The sequence below is a fragment of the Pezoporus occidentalis genome, unplaced genomic scaffold (assembly GCF_034315485.1).
Source record: "Pezoporus occidentalis ecotype Australia unplaced genomic scaffold, CSIRO_AGI_Poc_V1 ctg431, whole genome shotgun sequence".
Classification (NCBI taxonomy): Eukaryota; Metazoa; Chordata; class Aves; order Psittaciformes; family Psittacidae; genus Pezoporus; species Pezoporus occidentalis.
The window spans coordinates 61,658-80,471 of NW_026915760.1; the positions used below are offsets into that span (position 1 = coordinate 61,658).

At 47.3% G+C, this 18,814-nt stretch overlaps 2 protein-coding genes across 5 annotated transcripts in view; both read left to right on the forward strand.

The window, feature by feature from the left end:
• LOC134171960 (carboxypeptidase A1-like) overlaps positions 1-18,814 on the forward strand; it is a 35,250-nt gene that overhangs the window by 12,409 nt on the left and 4,027 nt on the right. The window contains exons 1-2 of one of the 2 annotated variants that reach the window (XM_062634633.1): positions 17,503-17,629; positions 18,473-18,554. In XM_062634633.1, the coding sequence (XP_062490617.1) occupies positions 17,535-17,629; positions 18,473-18,554 (177 nt within the window). In that variant the 5' untranslated portion in view covers positions 17,503-17,534. Of the gene's footprint in view, positions 1-17,502; positions 17,630-18,071; positions 18,555-18,814 lie in introns of those variants that run through there. The other variant, XM_062634634.1, reaches the window with a different exon arrangement.
• On the forward strand, positions 4,055-13,669 carry LOC134171963 (carboxypeptidase A2-like). 3 transcript variants are annotated; one of them, XM_062634637.1, is made up of 12 exons: positions 4,055-4,259; positions 4,549-4,637; positions 6,629-6,710; positions 7,554-7,688; positions 8,787-8,885; positions 9,434-9,535; positions 9,685-9,786; positions 10,651-10,761; positions 11,427-11,517; positions 11,905-12,104; positions 13,086-13,170; positions 13,400-13,669. In XM_062634637.1, the coding sequence occupies exons 2-12, from the start codon at positions 4,573-4,575 to the stop codon at positions 13,585-13,587; spliced, it is 1,260 nt and encodes a 419-aa protein (XP_062490621.1). In that variant the 5' UTR covers positions 4,055-4,259; positions 4,549-4,572; the 3' UTR covers positions 13,588-13,669. The 3 variants fall into 3 exon arrangements, with proteins under 3 accessions (XP_062490621.1, XP_062490623.1, XP_062490620.1); XM_062634639.1 differs by lacking the exon at positions 4,055-4,259 and adding an exon at positions 4,417-4,462; XM_062634636.1 differs by lacking the exon at positions 4,055-4,259 and having other exon boundaries at positions 4,482-4,637.

Sequence of the window (18,814 nt, forward strand, 5' to 3'; positions counted from 1 at the left end):
AGGACCCTTTTGTCTCTGGCACTAGTCAGAAAACAGATGAGTGGGAATATGATGAGGATGAGGAAAGCTCTGGGGGGATCAGAGGGAAGATGCTGCTCTGCTTCTGCACTGGCATTGTGGTCATCTGCCTTGTCTGCTCTGCTCAAGTAAGATATCCATTAATTCCATGTTTTCTGCTGACACCTACGGGCCCTCAGCACAAGGATATTGGACTTCTACACAACTTTCCTGCCTAAAGGGCTTTCCCAGCCTTGGAAGTTGTTGTTATTATAACTATCTCATGGGATGATGTCACTGTTAGAACCAGTCATTAATCCCCAGGTGTACGTAACTGATTGTATCTCTCTCAGTACCCTTCCCATCCCCTTCTTGTTATTCCCAGTTACTATTCATCCATGTCCTAAAATGCAAAGCCCCAACATGATCCGATGGAGTGTGTGGTGCTGCATGACTCAACATGTAAAATCTGGGAATAAGCCTGGCCAGTTGAAGGTCTCCATTTCCTAATATAAGGAAATTTGAGTTGGGAACAAGTAACTCCATTGCAGCCAGTGTTATTCCACAGATTTTCTAGAGAGAATCAAAATGATGATTCTGCTTCTACAATGATGCCAGTCACATCTATAAATGGTGAGCCACATACTGAAATCCCTACTCATTCTTTATCCAGGGCATTCCCAAGGTGCCTTGTGGATTAGGAACATGGGAATGATCCATTATTTACAGAAATAATAGTTCTCTCAGCAGTAATCCCAAATGAATTGTGTTATAGACAATTAACTTTGATCAGCCAAAAGAGTTGTGACGAAGCCCTTTGCCATGTCAGTGTGGTGAGAAGATGAGAAAAGAAACATTTCTATCCAAAGGTGGAATGGGTATGGGATTTCTGAGGAATGGGGGATTGGTATAAATGGAAGACATGAGCATTCCCCTCCTGGAGGTGTGTTCCTAGGGCAGGAGCTGGCTCTGCTCCCTGTGCTGTAGCTGTGCAAGGACCAGTCAGCCTCGTGTCCCAGAGCCTCTGCACAAGCTCACCTGTGCAGTGAGAATTTAGCATTATGTAAGGAATTAATATTTACATGTTGGTCTGAGTAACATCTGTACAATGGTATTTCCCTGAAACAGGTCCTCCAGAAAGTCCAAAGTAAATGGTTATGTTCTGACAAAAGGGAGAGCAATTCAACAGGTAAATATGAGTTTTGTGACCTTATGCCCAAGGCTCAAAAGATCAGTTTGGAAAGTGCTTGGGACCCTGGTGGAGAGAAGGAGATGCAGAACACAGAGAGGGCAGAGGGGACAAGGGGATCACAGGAGCACAAGGAGAGCTCAGTCCATTACAGGTTATCTCCTCCCTCCTCCCTATTCCTATGGAATTGCTGAATGTTTGTTTTGAGAAGATGGGAGACAAGGGGTTTGTCTCGGCTGCCTCTTCTTCTGTGTGATAGAAGAGACTGTTACACAGGATAGGATCATAGAATCCTGGAATGGTTTGGGTTGAGAGGGACCTTACAGCTCCTCCAGGTCCAACCCCTGCCACAGGCAGGGACACCTTCCACTAGAGCAGCTTGCTCCAAGCCCCTGTGTCCAACCTGGCCTTGAACACTGCCAGGGATGGGGCAGCCACAGCTTCTCTGGGCACCCTGTGCCAGCGCCTCAGCACCCTCACAGGGAAGAGCTTCTGACTAAGAGCTCATCCCAGTCTCTTCTTTGGCAGGTTAAAGCCATTTTCTACTATTAATATGGTGATTTTAAGCAACAAAGGTTGATTGGACAGGGCCTTGAGCAACATGGTCCAGTGGAAGGTGTCCCTGCCTGTGGCAAGGGGTTGGAACTGGATTATCTTGAGGTCCTTTCCGACCCAAACCATTCATGATTCTATGGTTAGATGAGATTCATTGAACGTTTCATTTCTTAACCTGTCACCATGGTGTTCCTGAGTCACTCCATGATACCACAGCTTCTAGGACTGTCCCACCCTGCTCACATTAGTATGCCAGGGCCCTGACAGTGCTAATTACCCTGACCAGCCTCATGTGGGGCCACCACCCAGGCACCCTCCGCCCCTTGGCACAGAAGCTGCATTTAAGCTGAGGCTATTTGATCTGGTCCTTGTCTAAGCTGCAGTGGGTGCGCGATGGACTTGTAGCTCTTGACATCCTGGCTCTGGACCCACTGTGTGACATCCCTGAGGATCTGGACTGTGACTGTGCCTGGTCAGTGCCACTAAACCTCTCTGTTCCTCTTATTTGGGTCCTGTGGGGTTGTGCTGCTTGTGGTGAGTCCTCTGCCTGCCCTGCCTTGTTGTCACCTTTGGCTTCTGACATGCTGTTGCACCCCTGCTCTTGCTGCTCTCTAATGTGCTTGGGTGTTGGGCACTGAATTGAACTCTAAGAGGCTTTCATCTTCATCCATTAGACTTACTGGTAGTTCAAGGCTGATCCCCAAACCCTGCAGGACCTCATGGCTACAGGAGAAGGTCACAGTGCTGCAAAGCCTCTGTAGGCCCTTTAATGCGCATTAGGATTGGGTACAGAGCTTTGGGCTTAAATGCAGCTCCTTAAAATCAGTGGGTGGAGGCCCAAGATGATGCTGGTCAGGACACTGGAAGCTTGTTTGGTGTACTTTAGACCTTGACATCATGCTTGGCGGGATCTCTTGGCAGCCTTTAAATCCATGTAGGGTGTAACATGAGTAATGAAGCAAGCTGTAATTTTGCCCTAAATTAAGTCCCTCCTTCCTGTTTTCAACGATTCACAAGAGGTGGTGTGGACACTGTGTTGGTTCCTTGTGAAATGTTGAAGGCCATAAGCTATAGGTGGAATGTCTTCCATCAGAATTACTGTAGTGCTAGAAGCAGGAAGTTCTCATGGTGGTTCCTGTCTCTTAGGATCCACTTGTGTTATCTGAGTTAGGGAGAGTGGAGATGTTCTCATTTCCCAAAGACTGGGTTAGGTTAAGCCTCAAGGACCTGGGCACTTACAGGAACATACCTCACCTCCCGCAGAGCATATGTTCTCCAGAGTGTGCCCCCAAGATACAACAATTGCAGGATGACTAATTCCTGTATGTCAGAACAGGCAGAATCCCTGCCTGAGGCTCCCTTTGTTCCCAAAACATGAGCTTTACAAAACACTTGCTTGGAACACATGACAGGAAACCCCAGCCCTGGCTGTGGAAGGGTAGGGTGGGAGCAGGGAACAGGGGAAGCTCCTCAGGGAAGTGCTGACAAACCCTGACAGTGAGAGCTGTCACTGGGGAGACGGTTATTGAGAGCTTCCACTGGGGATTGTCAGACTTCCTTCCCTTGGTGTCCTGAGGTTGATTCCAGAGTAGCTGAACCATTTCCCTTCTGCCTCATTTTAGTTCCCAGGAACCCCATCTGCAGCTATTACAGCAGGGTCAGCACCTGGCTCTTCCTCAGTAACATTTTTCATGGGATAAGCAAAAGGTGTTTCCAGCAGCTCTCCGGTCCTCCCAGGCATTCTGGGACACCCACAGCTGGGTGTTCCTGCAGCCAAAGGCAAGAGAGATGGTTCCCAAAGCTCAGCCAGAAGCCTGCCCGGCACCATTACTCCTATGGGAGCTCAAACATCTTGGCACCTTCACGGAAGGTAAACAAGCGGAAGGCTATTCCCTGTGGAGCAAGACGTAGACAGAGACCAGGACAAGAGCAAAGGGACTCAGAGAGCTGCTGGATCAGGGAAGAGCCCTGTGGGCATTGTAAAATTGAGAGGAGCCAGCAGTGGCTGTCCCGGCACTTCTTCCAACCTGTGCCAGCTCTTCCTGAGAAGCTTACTTCATTAGGAGAGGAATCCTGTCCAAGGAGGAGGGTCTAGCTGCAGAGTGGAGCTCCTCTAAGTTCCTGTTCACCAAAGGCTTTTTCCTGCTCCTAATAAACATGCTTTCATGTGAACCTTGCTGCAACCTTAACTCGCTTGAAGGAGTGGCTGGATCTGTATGGAACATCCCATCTGGAGGTTGAGGGGGTGCTAGTAATGTCAATAAAGAATATTTAAACTATCATCTGGCTTGTATCTAGAATGTGTAACTTGTGTGTAAGAGTGAATTTATAGCATGGCCTTGTCTGTCAGAGAGAACTTGTTGCATCACAGGCAGGACGCAGAGTTCATCCTTCAAAACAAGCACTCAAATAGAGTATTTTTGCTGGAGAGGGATCTTTCTGCTGGCTGCCTCTTTGGAACAAGAAATTAGCTACTAGAAATCTATGGGAGGAAAACCCAGGACCAAAAGTCCATGAGGTAGAGCTCCTCACCCCCAGCGGGAGCTGGTTTGACTCTTATTTTCCTCTCCCTAGTAAAGTGTGTAAAAGGACACTGAGGAGCTTTGTGGGCAAAGCTTTGAAAACAGCTCCTCCCTGACAGGTTTGAGTGTGTCAGTGGAAACGTTTTGGAGGTGAAATCAGCCTCCTATCTGCTGGTTGCCTTGAAAGCTCTGATAAAATGTGAGAACTCAGTCACATGGAATGCAGGCATGTGGAAGAAGGGTGGGTTTTTTTTAACAAGTCTTGTCTAAATTCACCTTTGTTAGGCTGAGCTGAGCTCCTCATCAAACATGAAGCTGGGTTTGATCTTCAGTGCCCTCTTCGGGGTTTCCTTGTGCCTGGAAACTTTTGTTGGGTGAGTAATGCTTTTGTGGAAGCCTTTTCATTTCAGGCTCTATGACCCAGTTGTATTTGTTCATCGTCTTAGCTTTATGAAATCTGCTTGGGGCACATTCTTTGTTATTTATGGCTGACTTCTCTTGTTGCTTCAGTACTTTGGTGTCTGACGGGACCCTTCTCTACTTTCATTTGGATTTTCTGAGGAGAAGGGTCTGTCTGCATGCTGAGCTCCTAAATTATTCTCCACCCAAGGCTGTGACTGTGGGGCTCTGACTGTGCCATGGGAGCCATCTGGAGCCTTGATGTGGAGCTGAACCTCACTGCGCAACTCAAGTGTGCAGCTTGACAGATTTGGTGTGGCACAAAGCAGAGCTGAAAGCCCAGAACCTGGTTTCAGGTCAGAAAACTCACTAGTTTCCCTTTGGTTTTGGAGTTTCTTATTTCTTTTTAAATGGTTTATCCTCTTCAGAGCGCTAAGCAATTCAGATCCTTATTTCCAATGATTATATTCTAAAGATTTATCCTTGTGTTGCATTGCAAAACTTGCCTCCTGGTGTGTTTCCTTACAGCCTTACTGACCATGTAAGAACCTTAATAGAAGATGATAAAAAAATAATAGATACTCCCTGAGATGTAGTAAGTCAGCACTAGATTCCTGTGAGTAAATCTGTACATGAAGATGTAAGGATTAAGAATAAGAAGTAATATACATAATTTACTAAAACTCTGGGATTTGTAAAACCAGGAAAAGCTATTTTGACCATTTAATCTGGGCTTTGGCATAATGTAGTCTAATTCTCATTAATTAATTCCTCAGTCTGTCCAGTAGCTGTGGTGAATGAGCCTCATTTCTTTGTGGAAGAATCCAATCCAGACATAAAGCTTATGATGATGGAGAATCTAGTAATAAGTTACTACTGTGGTAAAGTGCCTTCAGTGTTGATCTAACTTGATTAAACAAAACCCCTCAGGCTCTACAGCTAAGGAGCACGTTGGTACTTTGGCTACGACATTGACCCCAGGCTCTACTTTCAGTTGTTAATTCATTCTGGCTTCCAGGTTTCCTTCAGAATCCCCCCTGGTTATCCAGAATAGGATCTTCTGTCTCCCAGTTGTTGCATACACTTGTTCTTAGAGATCTTTTTGTCATTTCATAAAAGCACTGGGTAGAAGAGGCTTCCAGAAGTTTTCAGTCCATCCTTCTGTTCAGGGCATGGAGCTGCTTCCTCTTTTTATCATCCACCCTTACCAAGAAGAGTTTGTAATTGCTTTGTAATTCCCTTCAAGCAGTTGTAGGCTGCAGCTAGATCAGCCTGAACAACCCTGACCTCAGCAGCCTGTCCTCATGGTACTGTTTTCTTGTACCTCTTTTTACCAAGCAGCCTGCAACATTGTGTACTTGAATGGGACATATGTTTTTAGGGATATAAAACTAGCTGGAGACTGTAGGCTGTGGTCACTGCATGTTGTACAATGCACAGTTAAGTGGAGTGAGGAACTTCCTGATGGTGATTCATTCCTCCTGGAATGGTGCAGGCCACCCTCTGATGATACCAGCTTCTGACAACACAGGGAAGTTTGTCAACAGTCTTCATCTGAACCGAAGAAAGATGAAACTAATCCTTTATTTAGTGTTTGCTTTGCTTGGTTGAATAGTGCTCCCCAAACATTTAGATCAAACCCAACCAGAATATTGTCTTTCTGCAAATTGTTGACAAAAAATAACTAATAGATGCAAGACTGATCCTTTTAGCGATTAAAAAGTTATCCACTTGATGACTTATGATGAAACCTTAATACTGTCATTTAAGTAGTTACTAATCTAGTGCATGTCTAGCAGGTTGTTGGTTGAACTCTTGGGTGACCTTAAGTCAAGTGCATTGAAGAAGTTCGTATCAGATGGTGACATTCAAGTAACTACCCACCAAATCCATGATGCCAACAAGCAGCTATTTCAATCAGACCCCTTTTTTAGCCTGTTTCTGAAATCTTAGTGCTCTATTGCAGGCACCAGGTTCTCCGAATCAAGCCAAAAAATGAGGAGGAGGTTAAGAAGTTACAGCATTTGGAAACGATGGGACACCTTGAGGTATGTTATTGCCACAGAGACATTTGTTAATGCTTTAGTTAGGGGTAGGACTTTGCATTACACGTGAAGGGTTTGTGCCATACTGTGGCAGTTGTAATAAATGGATTTACTGCCTCAAAACTTGGTGTTTGATCTGCAGGTTCTGGTGCCAGCTTGGTATTCAGGAGTGCCTGCAATCATATTTTCTTCCTACTGGGCTTACAGTCATAACTGAAGTGATCTGCTCTTAATATTGGAAAGCTTGTCTTTAAAGTGGGGATGCTAATGTTCCTGTACTTGTCTCCCAGCATTGTGGGAGGACTGTATTAGTTAGTCTACACTGTACTGAAGCAGGAAAACACACTATAAAATTCCAGGTTATTGCTGTTCTTATTGGCATTGGTGAGAATTGTTACTATTGTTATCTTGAAAACTATTGGTTTGAATAGTATAGGAATGAAAATGTAGAAAAGCCCTACCAAAGGGGAAATAAAAGGAAAAATAAAACCAGTGTTATCTAGTATTGTAATGCAGAGATTTTCTTTAAACTATAGTAAAATGGAGGATAGTAAAATAATCATCATAGAAGATTAAAGTTTCCTCCTTATGTGACTGAGGCTCTGAAGTCAGTGAAAATGCTTATTTTAGTCTCCTGTGGACCTTTGTTGGGGTTTTTTTGTGTGAGTTTGTTACTTTTACTGCTACAAGGTTGTGGCAAGGCCAAGGGAAAGAATGGACCGTGCTGTAAGCACAGTTCTGCAGGAGACATTCAGTCTGGGAGCAGCCAGCATTTCTAAAGCTTTAGAAGAGCAGTTTGCAGAACGGTTTCCCCAAACCAAATCCATTTTCCTTTTCCTTTTTCAGCTTGATTTCTGGAAGAATCCCACTGCCCCATCCTTCCCTGCGGATGTGAGAATCCCTGCTAAAAGAGTCCCGTTAGTCAAAGCCTTCCTGGAATCCCATGGGTTTGAATACTCCGTTCTCATAAAAGACCTGCAAGTAGGCAATGCCATTGGCACATATTTAATAGAATTATGGCATGGTTTGGATTGGAAAGAACCTTAAGATCACCTAGTTTCAATCCCCCTGCCATGGGCAGGGACACCCTCCACTAGAGCAGGTTGCTCCAAGCCCCTGTGTCCAACCTGGCCTTGAACACTGCCAGGGATGGGGCAGCCACAGTTTCTCTGGGCACCCTGTGCCAGCGCTTCAGCACCCTCACAGGGAAGAGCTTCTGCCTTATCTCCAGCCTGAACTTCCCCTGTTTCACTTTGAACCCATCACCCCTTGTCCTGTCACTCCAGTCCCTGATGAAGAGTCCCTCTCCAGCATCCTTGTAGCCCCCTTCAGACACTGGAAGCTGCTCTGAGGTGTCCACGCAGCTTCTCTTCTCCAGGCTGAACAGCCCCAACTTTCTCAGCCTGTTAGCTTTTATATCCTTTGAAAACAAATAGTGATCCACAGTCTGGCCTCATTCATTAACACACTCTTCCATACTCTGCTTTCCATGAGTCCTCCCCTTATTTTTGTAGTCTGTGAATTAATTTCTCAGAGGCACTCTGTGGATCACTGCTGTGCTGGGAAGCTGTGGGGATCACTCTGCAGATGACATCTAAAACTATTGAATAGTTTTCTTATAACCCCTGAGGAATTCCATGTGCTCTTTTGGCCTCAAACATTTGGAATCACCACACTGAAGTTACTCATAATTCAGTGACGTGTGTTAAGAGTGGTTCAGGCTCATACTCTGCAAGAACTGTACTCCACTGTGCGAGAGAAAAGGCACTCATCTGGGCACTAATTTGACACTTCTTCGTGAGCAGTAATCCCCAAATGCCATCTAAAATACCACATATGAGCAGAAACACTGACTTTTTCCTTCTCTTTCCCCCTAAAGCTTTCTTATTCATCTTAAGAAGTGTTTAAAGTTTAAACTGACTGTTCAGACACTGCTGTTCTTGCCCACTTCGCTACAGATACATTCAGCAGAAGCACCTCTTTGCTCCAGAGCCACCATTTCTTTATTTGAGATAAACATTTGGTCACAAGTTTGCAAACTAAACAGGCTTTTCTCAACACTTGAATGGTTTCTTTTAGGTTGTTCTAGATAAAGAGAAGCAAGATATGGCCCAAAGTCAGCAAAAGGATCGCAGCACTGCCACCTTTAACTATGGAACTTACCACTCCTTAGATTCCGTGAGTACCTTTTGGGGAAGAGGATTCTTTTATCTGGCCTTTTTTCGTGATGTCTTCAATGTCCTATATGAGGAGCTAAAATAGCTTTCTGGCTTCTATTGGCATGTGGGTTTGGGTTTAAATGTATTGATTTTGTGGTCAGAACAATGAGCCAGAGTCTTTGAACAGGTAAGTGTTGGTCATACTCTTTCTGTCAAAACCCTTCTTCTGACCTCAAAAGAGATTGAGAAATAAACGAATCTTGAAATAGAGAAATATAAGAGACCAGTAGCTGTCAAACAGTGCAGGGGGTAAGGTATTTTATTACCAGAAGTTCTAAAAGAGGGGTCTAAATTTATCCCTGAAGTCTTGATGACATAGCAGTGATGACATACTTTGTGATGTTAGGAACGGCACCAGCTACACTGATGTAAGGTGAAATGGGGCTTTGAAGAGGTCAGTAATGAAGTCAAAAAGGGAGAACAGTAGATTTCATCAGGTCTTACAGTTGTTCTGATCAGCACTAGCCATAAATGGAATCAGAATGTCTTCTTGACTTCTCATTTCAGATTTATGCAGAACTAGATCATCTTGCATCTGCCTTTAACGACATTGTCCGGAAGATCCAGATTGGGGAATCCTATGAAAAGCGGCCTTTGTTTGTGCTTAAGGTGTGACGTACATCACAGAACACATGTGACATAACACCAATATACACATGTGTTACAGACAGCACAATTTAGAAGCATCCCAGGCTATGCTGGATGTTCTTGACTAAAAGGTGTCAGTGAAAGTGTTAAAACTCTATTTTGCTTCACAGTTCAGCACTGGAGGACGCAATCGACCTGCAATCTGGCTTGATGCTGGTATCCATTCCCGGGAGTGGGTTACCCAAGCGAGTGCAATGTGGATAGCTAAACAGGTTAATCCAGCAGGGATTGGGTTTTCTTCTGTTTTGGGAATGCCTGGGGCTATTTAAAACTGTATCACACCTATATGTGTTCAGCCAGCTTCTCTAACTCTCCTTAACTTCTTCCTAAAATCTCATCTCAGTCTCCCCTCTGGCAGGTTAAAGCCATTCCCCTTGGCCTGTCCCTAGAGGCCCTTGTCCAAAATCCCTCTCTGCCTTTCCTGTAGCCCCTTTAGGCACTGGAGCTGCTCTAAGGTCTCCCCTTCAGGAGCCTTCTCTTCTCCAGGCTGAACCAGCCCAGCTCTCTCAGCCTGGCTCCAGAGCAGAGCTGTTCCAGCCCATGCAGCATCTCCGTGGCCTCCTTTGGACTCACTCTAACAGGTCTGTGGCCAAACTGTAGTAGTTGAGGTGAGATTGTTGGGGACTGCAGGGCTGATAGTAACTGAGGACTTTGAGATTAGTTTGCCAACACAGAGAAACCTTGAGTGGTTAGTTACCTTCCACGAAAGTGCCCAAGCTTCCAGCTCTATATAAATGAGCATTTACATTCTGCTGACAATGACTAAGCTACCAGAGAAGTGCAGCACAGTTGGCTATTCCCAGCCTGGCTAATCCGTCTCAATCTTAGAGTCAGCCTTGACCCATTCTGTGGGATGGGCAGGAGAAGATTTTGTTTCCCTCTTCCATTACCTTCCTATCTTCAGAATAAAACAAATTCATTGCTCTCTCCAAGCTCCAAGTTTAACAAGGAACAGTTATGGCCAGCAGATAATTCATGTTTCTTGTTTCCCTGCCCTGAAAGCCAGACTTGTCTCTGTACTTGAGTGGATAAGAAATATGCTGATAATCACAGTGCACTATTTTTTCTTTGCTTAGATTGCCTCTGACTATGGGAAGGATCCATCCACCACCTCTCTGCTGAACAAAATGGACATTTTCCTGCTGCCTGTTGCAAACCCTGATGGATATGTATTCACTCACACCACTGTGAGTAAGCTGTTGTGTGTCTAAGCTGATTTAGGAAGCTGTCGTGCTCTTCCAAACAAGCAATAAATGCGAGGAAAGTAGGCTTGGAGAGTCCATTTCTTAATGCTGTAAGAAGGGGTTACAAAGGAGTTGGGCAACCAAAGATACTAATTACTTGTCTAACCCAACTTAACCCATTTGAAGTTCACCAGACCTTTTTTTGACCATAAATCCATCTTGGAAGTCAGCCCATCAGGAACAATCTTAGGCTCCTGCCTAGGATTGCTTCCTTGTGAATAGCAACTATTTCTGGGGAACAGTTTTAATGCAAGGACCAAGATTTGCTCCCTTCAAGCCATAGTGTTTTATTCTGCATCTTAGAATCCCAGACTGGTTTGTGTTAGAAGGGACCTTAAAGCTCATCCAGCTCCAACCCTGCCACGGCCAGGGACACCTTCCACTAGAGCAGCTTGCTCCAAGCCCCTGTGTCCAACCTGGCCTTGAATACTGCCAGGGATGGGGCAGCTACAGCTTCTCTGGGCACCCTGTGCCAGCGCCTCAGCACCCTCACAGGGAAGAGCTTCTGCCTAAGAGCTCATCTCAGTCTCCCCTCTGGCAGGTTAAAGCCATTCCCCTTGTCCTGTCCCTGCAGGCCCTTGTAAGAAGTCTCTGTCTTTCTGTTGCAGAACCGCATGTGGAGGAAGACCCGCTCCAGGAATAAAGGCAGTTTGTGTGTTGGAGTTGATCCAAACCGGAACTGGGATGCAGGTTTTGGAGGTATGAATACAGTTTCTGGATTCTGGCTGTCACTAAGAAGAAAATTCCCTTTCGTGTCCCTGGATCCTGGACCAGCAATTGCCTTAATACAGGGAATTCAGAAAGAAAATGGTCACATAGGGTGGGAGCTATCTTTTGTAAAGATAATTTCACATTGATTAATTACCAGTGAGCACAAGATGAAGGGAATAATCTGTATCATCTAGGAGTATGTCCCTTGAGTACTCATGCTCTGTCACTGCTATTTGAGTATTTAATGGCATTTAAGGCTTTGCCTTTGCCTGAAGACCTGTTCTTAGGAAAGCCTGGCTTTGTGTTGGTCTGCTTTGACTTCTCATGGATCTCAGTTCTTACAGGTTTGCCTTTGCTCCCTCTTTGCACCAACAGGTCCTGGAGCCAGTAATAATCCCTGTTCTGACTCTTATCGTGGGCCCAGTGCCAACTCGGAGGTGGAAGTTAAATCTATTGTTGACTTTATAAGGAATCATGGAAACATCCGGGCCTTCCTCACCCTCCACAGTTACTCTCAGCTTCTGATGTATCCCTATGGCTACAAATGCACTCAACCAGCAGACTACGCCGAGCTGGTGAGACACAGTGATGTGGTTTCAGCTCCTCTGTTCTGTCCAGCCAGCTTTCCAGTCTCGAGTATTGCAGTGAGATATCAGGCTGAACTTTATGATCCACACCAGCAACCATCCATGAGAGGGAACAAAAACCTGGTGCAATGCAATGCCTTTAAAAGAGAAATATTGGTCATATCCAAACACGTGCCATCTCCACCCATTCTCAGCCCTCTTTGGTCATCCATATTTCCTTCTTTTTCCTTTAATGACAGCATTGTGGCTGTAAATAGTATCTTTGACATGCTATGGATTTCACAACCATAACACAAAAGGAGAAGACCTCTGAAGGTCTTCAGTCTAACCCTCTGCTGGAAGCAGGCAGGCTTTGGAGTCAGAGGCAGTGTTGAGGTTGGACTGGGTTGCTTAGGGCCTTGCCCAGCTGAGGTTTGATTAATTGTGTTGATACTTCTAAAGACAAACCCCACAGCTTCTTCAAGCCCATCCCAAAGTTTCCCCACTCATGGGGATTTTCTTTTTCCCTAATAGCTAAACACAACTTTACCATGTGGCAGTTTGCTGCCACTCATCCTTTTGCCCTACTCCAAGCAGAGCCTGGCTCTACAACCACCCATTACATAGTTAAGTGAGCACAAAGCCAATCACTGAGCACTGGGAGATCTCCAACTGCCTTGGAATTTTTCTGGTACTTCTTGAACCTTTTCTTGATGAGACAGTCAGTGAGATGAAACACTGGATGGTAAGATACAGAGCCTGCCATGATCTAATTCACCTGCAATGGCGCCTCCTAAATATACTGTGGAAGTTAATTGCTGTTGGCAGTAAGAGTAATTGAGAAGTGGATTGATTTGGCACTAGTTCATTGGGGGGATGAAAACAGGCTGTAAAGCAGTTTGGAGCTTTCTCTGGTTGGTGAACTCTTTACCATTTAGTCTCATTACGTGTGGCTTCTTTCTGACTTGTCCTTCATCTCCTCCTCTCCAGGATGACTTGGCAAGAGCTGCTGCCTATTCTATCCGGTCCATTTATGACACCACCTTTAAAGTGGGGAGCATCTGCAAAACTATCTGTGAGTATTTTGCTGGTCTGAGCCTTTATGGGCTATCTCTGTCCCCCGTTCTAGGTCTCTCCCTCTTGGAAGCAGTGATGCTTCTGTAGAGCAGCACCATCAGTCAAACATTTGAGCTGAAGCTTCACATAAGAAGCCAGTACTCATCCCTCACAAATATAAAAGATAGGACACCAGAACTCAGTCAATCCTCTTTTCACCCTCTGAATCTTCTCCCTTTCTCTTTCAGACCAAGCCAGTGGAGGCAGCATTGACTGGAGCTACGATTATGGCATCAAATACTCCTTTGCCTTTGAGCTGCGAGACACAGGTCGCTTTGGTTTCCTCCTGCCAGCCAACCAGATTATTCCAACTGCAGAGGAGACCTGGCTGGGCCTGAAAACAATCATGGAACACGTGCGAGACAATCCCTACTGAAATCTGGGGTGGGATTGAGCTTTCTGTAAGGAGCAAGCTCATAAATCCTCTTCCCTTTTTGTGCTTGTGACAGCTGTAATGATATGAATCATAGAATGGTTTGGGTTGGAAAGGACCTTAAAGCTCCTCCAGTTCCAACCCCCTGCCATGGGCAGGGACACCTTCCACTAGAGCAGCTTGCTCCAAGCCCCAGTGTCCAACCTGGCCTTGAACACTGCCAGGGATGGGGCAGCCACAGCTTCTCTGGGCACCCTGTGCCAGTGCCTCAGCACCCTCACAGGGAAGAGCTTCTGCCTAAGAGCTCATCTCAGTCTCCCCTCTGGCAGGTTAAAGCCATTCCCCTTGTCCTGGCCCTACAGGCCCTTGTCCAAAGCCCCTCTCCAGCTTTCCTGCAGCCCCTTTAGGCACTGGAGCTGCTCTAAGGTCTCCCCTTCAGGAGCCTTCTCTTCTCCAGGCTGACCCAGCCCAGCTCTCTCAGCCTGGCTCCAGAGCTGCTCCAGCCCTCACAGCATCTCTGTGGCCTCCTTTGGATCTGCTCACGTGGCACTATGGTATCTGGCTGAATAAAACCCCTGTATGCATTCCTCCTACAGCAACACGTGTCTGCATATGAAAAGCATTTAATGCTTGTCGTGTTCACTTCCACTGTATGTGCATGGTAGATCCATTAGAAGATTTTAGGATGCAGTTGTGGCCCACCTCAATGAGACGCAGTAGGAACAGTGACAAGAGGAGGATGGATGGTGTGAGCACTTGTGTGGCTGTTGAGATTTCAGAGGAGTGACCTCCAGTGAGGTGAAGAGATCAGGTCTTTCCCACCTGGATAAACAAGGAGAACAGGGGGGGTTACCTGAGCCTGCCTCATGCTCTGCTCCAGTGGTGTTTAGAGAGGACATGGAAGAACGTCTCTATTTATTTCATATATAACAGCTCCACGTTGCTGCTCTTGTAAGCCAAAGCTCTGAGAGAGCTCACTTCTGGAAGCAGAACAAGCTGCTGTAGACATGATGATGATCAGCAGCATAATCCAGGTTAGGAGACTGATTAAAGGAATTTTGTTTCCTGTCATGAGCCTCAGGATGCTGCCTGGTGGGAAGGAGCAATCCTGGCCTAACATCCCCCAAATACTTGTCCTGTCCCTTGCCTCCCTCCTGGATTTGCCCATGCTTAGAAGGAGGATGAAGATGGGCAGACTCCTGCTCTCATCCAGCACAGCCAGTTTGCAATCCCTCAGGAGTCCCCCTCATCCTGCTCTTCATCCTGCTCATTTCTTGGGAATTAAGAGCAGACAGCTCAGGGCTGTGCACGGGAGCCATGGAAAGGGCAGAGTTTAGCAATCCCTGCTGCTGCTGCTGCAGTGATTATCAATCAGCTCTAACAGGTTTATCTCCATGTCTTGTGATCTCCCAGCAGCTGGTGAGTTACTCACTGCTCCGTGAGCTTGGCAGGAGGCAAAACTACCTGGTGTAGTGGGTGAAATGTTGGTTCAGATTGAAGGACATGAGATTATGGCAGGGAAAGGAAGGTGAAGGTGAGTCTGAGGCATTGAAAAGAGCCACGTGGGTTTGGTTTGGGGTTAAGTGCAGATGTTTTCAAAAGCAAACCCAAGCACGGGGCAGCTGGAGCTTCCCCACGTGTGTCCCCATCCCCTCTGCTCCTGGCATCTGCTTCCCAAACTGACCCACACTTCCGATATCCCGTCCTCCAGATGGGGATTAGAACCAACACTGGTAAATCCCAACTGGTGGAGAGGGTCCAGGGCCCATGTTGGCTTTTGGTCCTGGCCAACCTGTTGCCACCAGAGCAGGGACTTTGTGGCAAGTGGGGAGGAGCTGCAGAGCCTGAGGAGCCGCAGCTGGTGTTGTAGACCTAAAGCTTATTCCAACCATCCGGGTCTGAGGCCACCCAGCCCCTCTTCTACTAAATGTGTGCTTTGGTGACAACTGCATCCAGTTTTTGGGATCCTGGCACCAAAGAGACTGGAAGGAAGACCAGTGGGGATCACCAAGAGGAACAGGAGGATGTGTCCCCTGGTGGGATGCTGAGATGGGCTAGTTTGGCCTGGAGATGAGACAGCTTTGGGGTGGGGTGACCTAATGAGAACGCTCCCATCCATAGAAATAGGTTATTGAGAACATGAAACCGAGACAACAGCATCAACTGAAACAAGAGAGGGACAGGCTGGACATGAGAAAATGCTCTTCCATTGGGAGGACAGGCCAGCAATGGGACACATTGACCTTTACCTGGCACCACTGGCCAGGACCAGCTCACCAACATCAGAAGGAGCATGAGCAGCAGTTCAGGGAGGGGATCCTGCCCTTCTGCTGTGCTCTGGGGAGACTCCCCCTGCAGTCCTGATCCAGCTCTGGGGCAGCAGCACAAGAGGGACGTGGAGCTGTTGGAGCGAGTGCAGAGGAGGCCACAGAGATGCTGTGAGGGCTGGAGCAGCTCTGCTCTGGAGCCAGGCTGAGAGAGCTGGGCTGGGTCAGCCTGGAGAAGGCTCCTGAAGGGGAGACCTTAGAGCAGCTCCAGTGCCTAAAGGGGCTGCAGGAAAGCTGGAGAGGGGCTTTGGACAAGGGCCTGTAGGGCCAGGCCAAGGGGAATGGCTTTAACCTGCCAGAGGGGAGACTGAGCTGAGCTCTTAGGCAGAAGTTCTTCCCTGTGAGGGTGCTGAGGCACTGGCACAGGGTGCCCAGAGAAGCTGTGGCTGCCCCATCCCTGGCAGTGTTCAAGGCCAGGTTGGACACAGGGGCTTGGAGCAAGCTGCTCTAGTGGAAGGTGTCCCTGCCCATGGCAGGGGGTTGGAACTGGATGAACCTTAAGGTCCATTCAGCCCAAACCAGGCTGGGATTCTGTCCTGGTTCTGCATTTTGAAACCGCAATGGACCCCCCCCGGCTGCGGCTCTGTCCCTGCCGCACACACTGCTGTTGGTGCAATTGGAAAAACAACCTGGTTTTATTGAGAAAAACAACGGATGCCGGCTACAAACCTCACTGAGGTGACGTCTGCCAGGCTGGGAACCCAGCCCAGGAACCCAGAGCATCCTTGACAAGCACAGACAGGAGCTCAGGGCACTGCAGATAAACGCACAACAAAGACCCTGCTATAACCTGTGGAACAAAGAGGCTACTATAACCTGAGGAACAAAGAAACCTCTGTAAGGAACTGACCTCCTGAAGCAGCAGAAGTCAGCCACGGGCACCCACTCTTGTATCTAAACTAGAAGACATAAAATAACTCATTTTCTACCCAAAACCAACTCATTGTTTTCTCTCTCTTTGAGCATTACCTCCAGGTGATCATCCCTGTGTGACCCCTGGAGCCTCACTGGGGATGTCTGGCTGGCTTTGGGCTCTGTGACATCCATCAGCTTTGATGTGAGACTTCATCCATCATCAGCTGGCCCCATTCCTGGAGGATCGGCACCGGTAATAACTTGAATGGTAGATTTTGAGTTATAATGTATGTCTATATATATGTGTGCATATAAGTAGTTAATCGTAAATATAAATTATGTTTATATGCTTTTCCGCTGGTATTTTGTAGTAATTTTGTAGTAACTTGTAGTAATCTTGTAGTAACTTCTAATACACACTCGCTTTACTCACCGTAACTGACTTACTGATAGTGATCAGTAATAAAGGAATTAATGGGAACAAAGCACCGTGTCCTTGTGTACCCCGGGGTTCTAGGACCTCACTGTTGCCACCATCCCACACCCATGGGATGTCACACTTGGTGTGACAGCAACTCGCCCCAAACTGGGTGCATGGGTACACATCCTCCCTGGCTGCCTGCACTGAGGAAGACATTACCAGATCCTCCCTGTTTTGGCTGCTCTTGTCCAACTAAAGCAAACATCTGGGCTCCTGGAGCTGTTCCTAACCTGCTTGTCACTGCTGGCGCCGTGGGACAGATGCGGCCCTGCTGAGAAGGTCCATGAATGGCTGAGGCTCGTCTGTGTCTGCTCACCATGAAAATCCTCCTGGTCTTTGCCTCCCTTGTGGCAGCCACCTGCAGTGAGCAGCTCTTTGTGGGGTGAGTCCTGCTGGAAGCCGGGGGGGGACGGGACACCACGGATGGGGATGGGGACCAGGGTGAGAGATACCCAGACCTATCTGTTCTCCTTTGGGATCAGACAGGAAGGATGACATCCCAAAGGGGTGAAATCGAGCAGGTTTTGCTATAGGGACACTGGCAGTGGTGTAGCTTAACCCACCCTTGTGGAGCCCAGCCAGGCTGGAGTGGAAGCTGTATTGGGAAGTACCTAAACATATCAACAGCCCTTGATAGGCCAAGGGGAAATGGCTTTAACCTGCCAGAGGGGAGACTGAGATGAGCTCTTAGGCAGAAATTCTTCCCTGTGAGGGTGCTGAGGCGCTGGCACAGGGTGCCCAGAGAAGCTGTGGCTGCCCCATCCCTGGCAGTGTTCAAGGCCAGGCTGGACACAGGGGCTTGGAGCAAGCTGCTTTAGTGGAAGGTGTCCCTGCCTGTGGCAGGGGGTTGGAACTGGAGGAGCTTTAAGGTCCCTTCCAACACAGACCAGTCTGGGATTCCATGATACTATGATATAGGCAGAATATATTGATATATAGGGTATCTCCTAACATTTTGGGCATTCTTATGATCAAAAGAAGGATGGAGACCACCTCAGGTTCTCCAGCACTTGCTTCTTTTCCCTATCTTGGCTGTTCTGAACCTGCACTTTTCACTTCCAATCTCCAACCTCCAACCGCTGATGGACTTTCCAGCCTACTGAGCCAGTGCAGACCTTTCACAGGCTCCACCCAGACCACAATGGCACCACATCAACACTGGAAGCTTAGCTCCTTTCCCCTTCCAGTGACTCCATCCCGTGCTGATGGCTCTGCCTCCCTGCAGGGACCAGGTCCTCCGCATCATGGCCAGCAATGAGGAGCAGACTGCCCTGCTTAGGGCGCTGGGCGAGCAGACAGAGCTGCAGGTGAGCTGTGGTGGGGCCCTGAGCATACCCTGATGTGAAACAGAGACCCTGGTGACACCCAGGACCTCCTTATGACTTCACATCCTATTTTCCTTCCCATTTTATATATATAAAGAATTCATAACTATATAAATATAATATTTAGCTTGGGGGACCTTGAGCTTGGCCGTTCTGTTTCATAGAATCATGGAATCAGCTGGGTTGGAAAAGCCCTTTAAGCTCATCCAGTCCAACCATTCCCAGCACTGCCAAGGCCCCCA

What these genes read in the sequence shown, in the direction of transcription:
- LOC134171963 (XM_062634637.1), top strand. Translation starts at nt 4,573, where the DNA reads ATGAAGCTGGGTTTGATCTTCAGTGCCCTCTTCGGGGTTTCCTTGTGC. An exon ending in AAACGATGGGACACCTTGAG is followed by an intron (nt 6,711 to 7,553) that starts GTATGTTATTGC and finishes TTCCTTTTTCAG; the next exon opens with CTTGATTTCTGGAAGAATCC. An exon ending in GGCCTTTGTTTGTGCTTAAG is followed by an intron (nt 9,536 to 9,684) that starts GTGTGACGTACA and finishes TTTGCTTCACAG; the next exon opens with TTCAGCACTGGAGGACGCAA.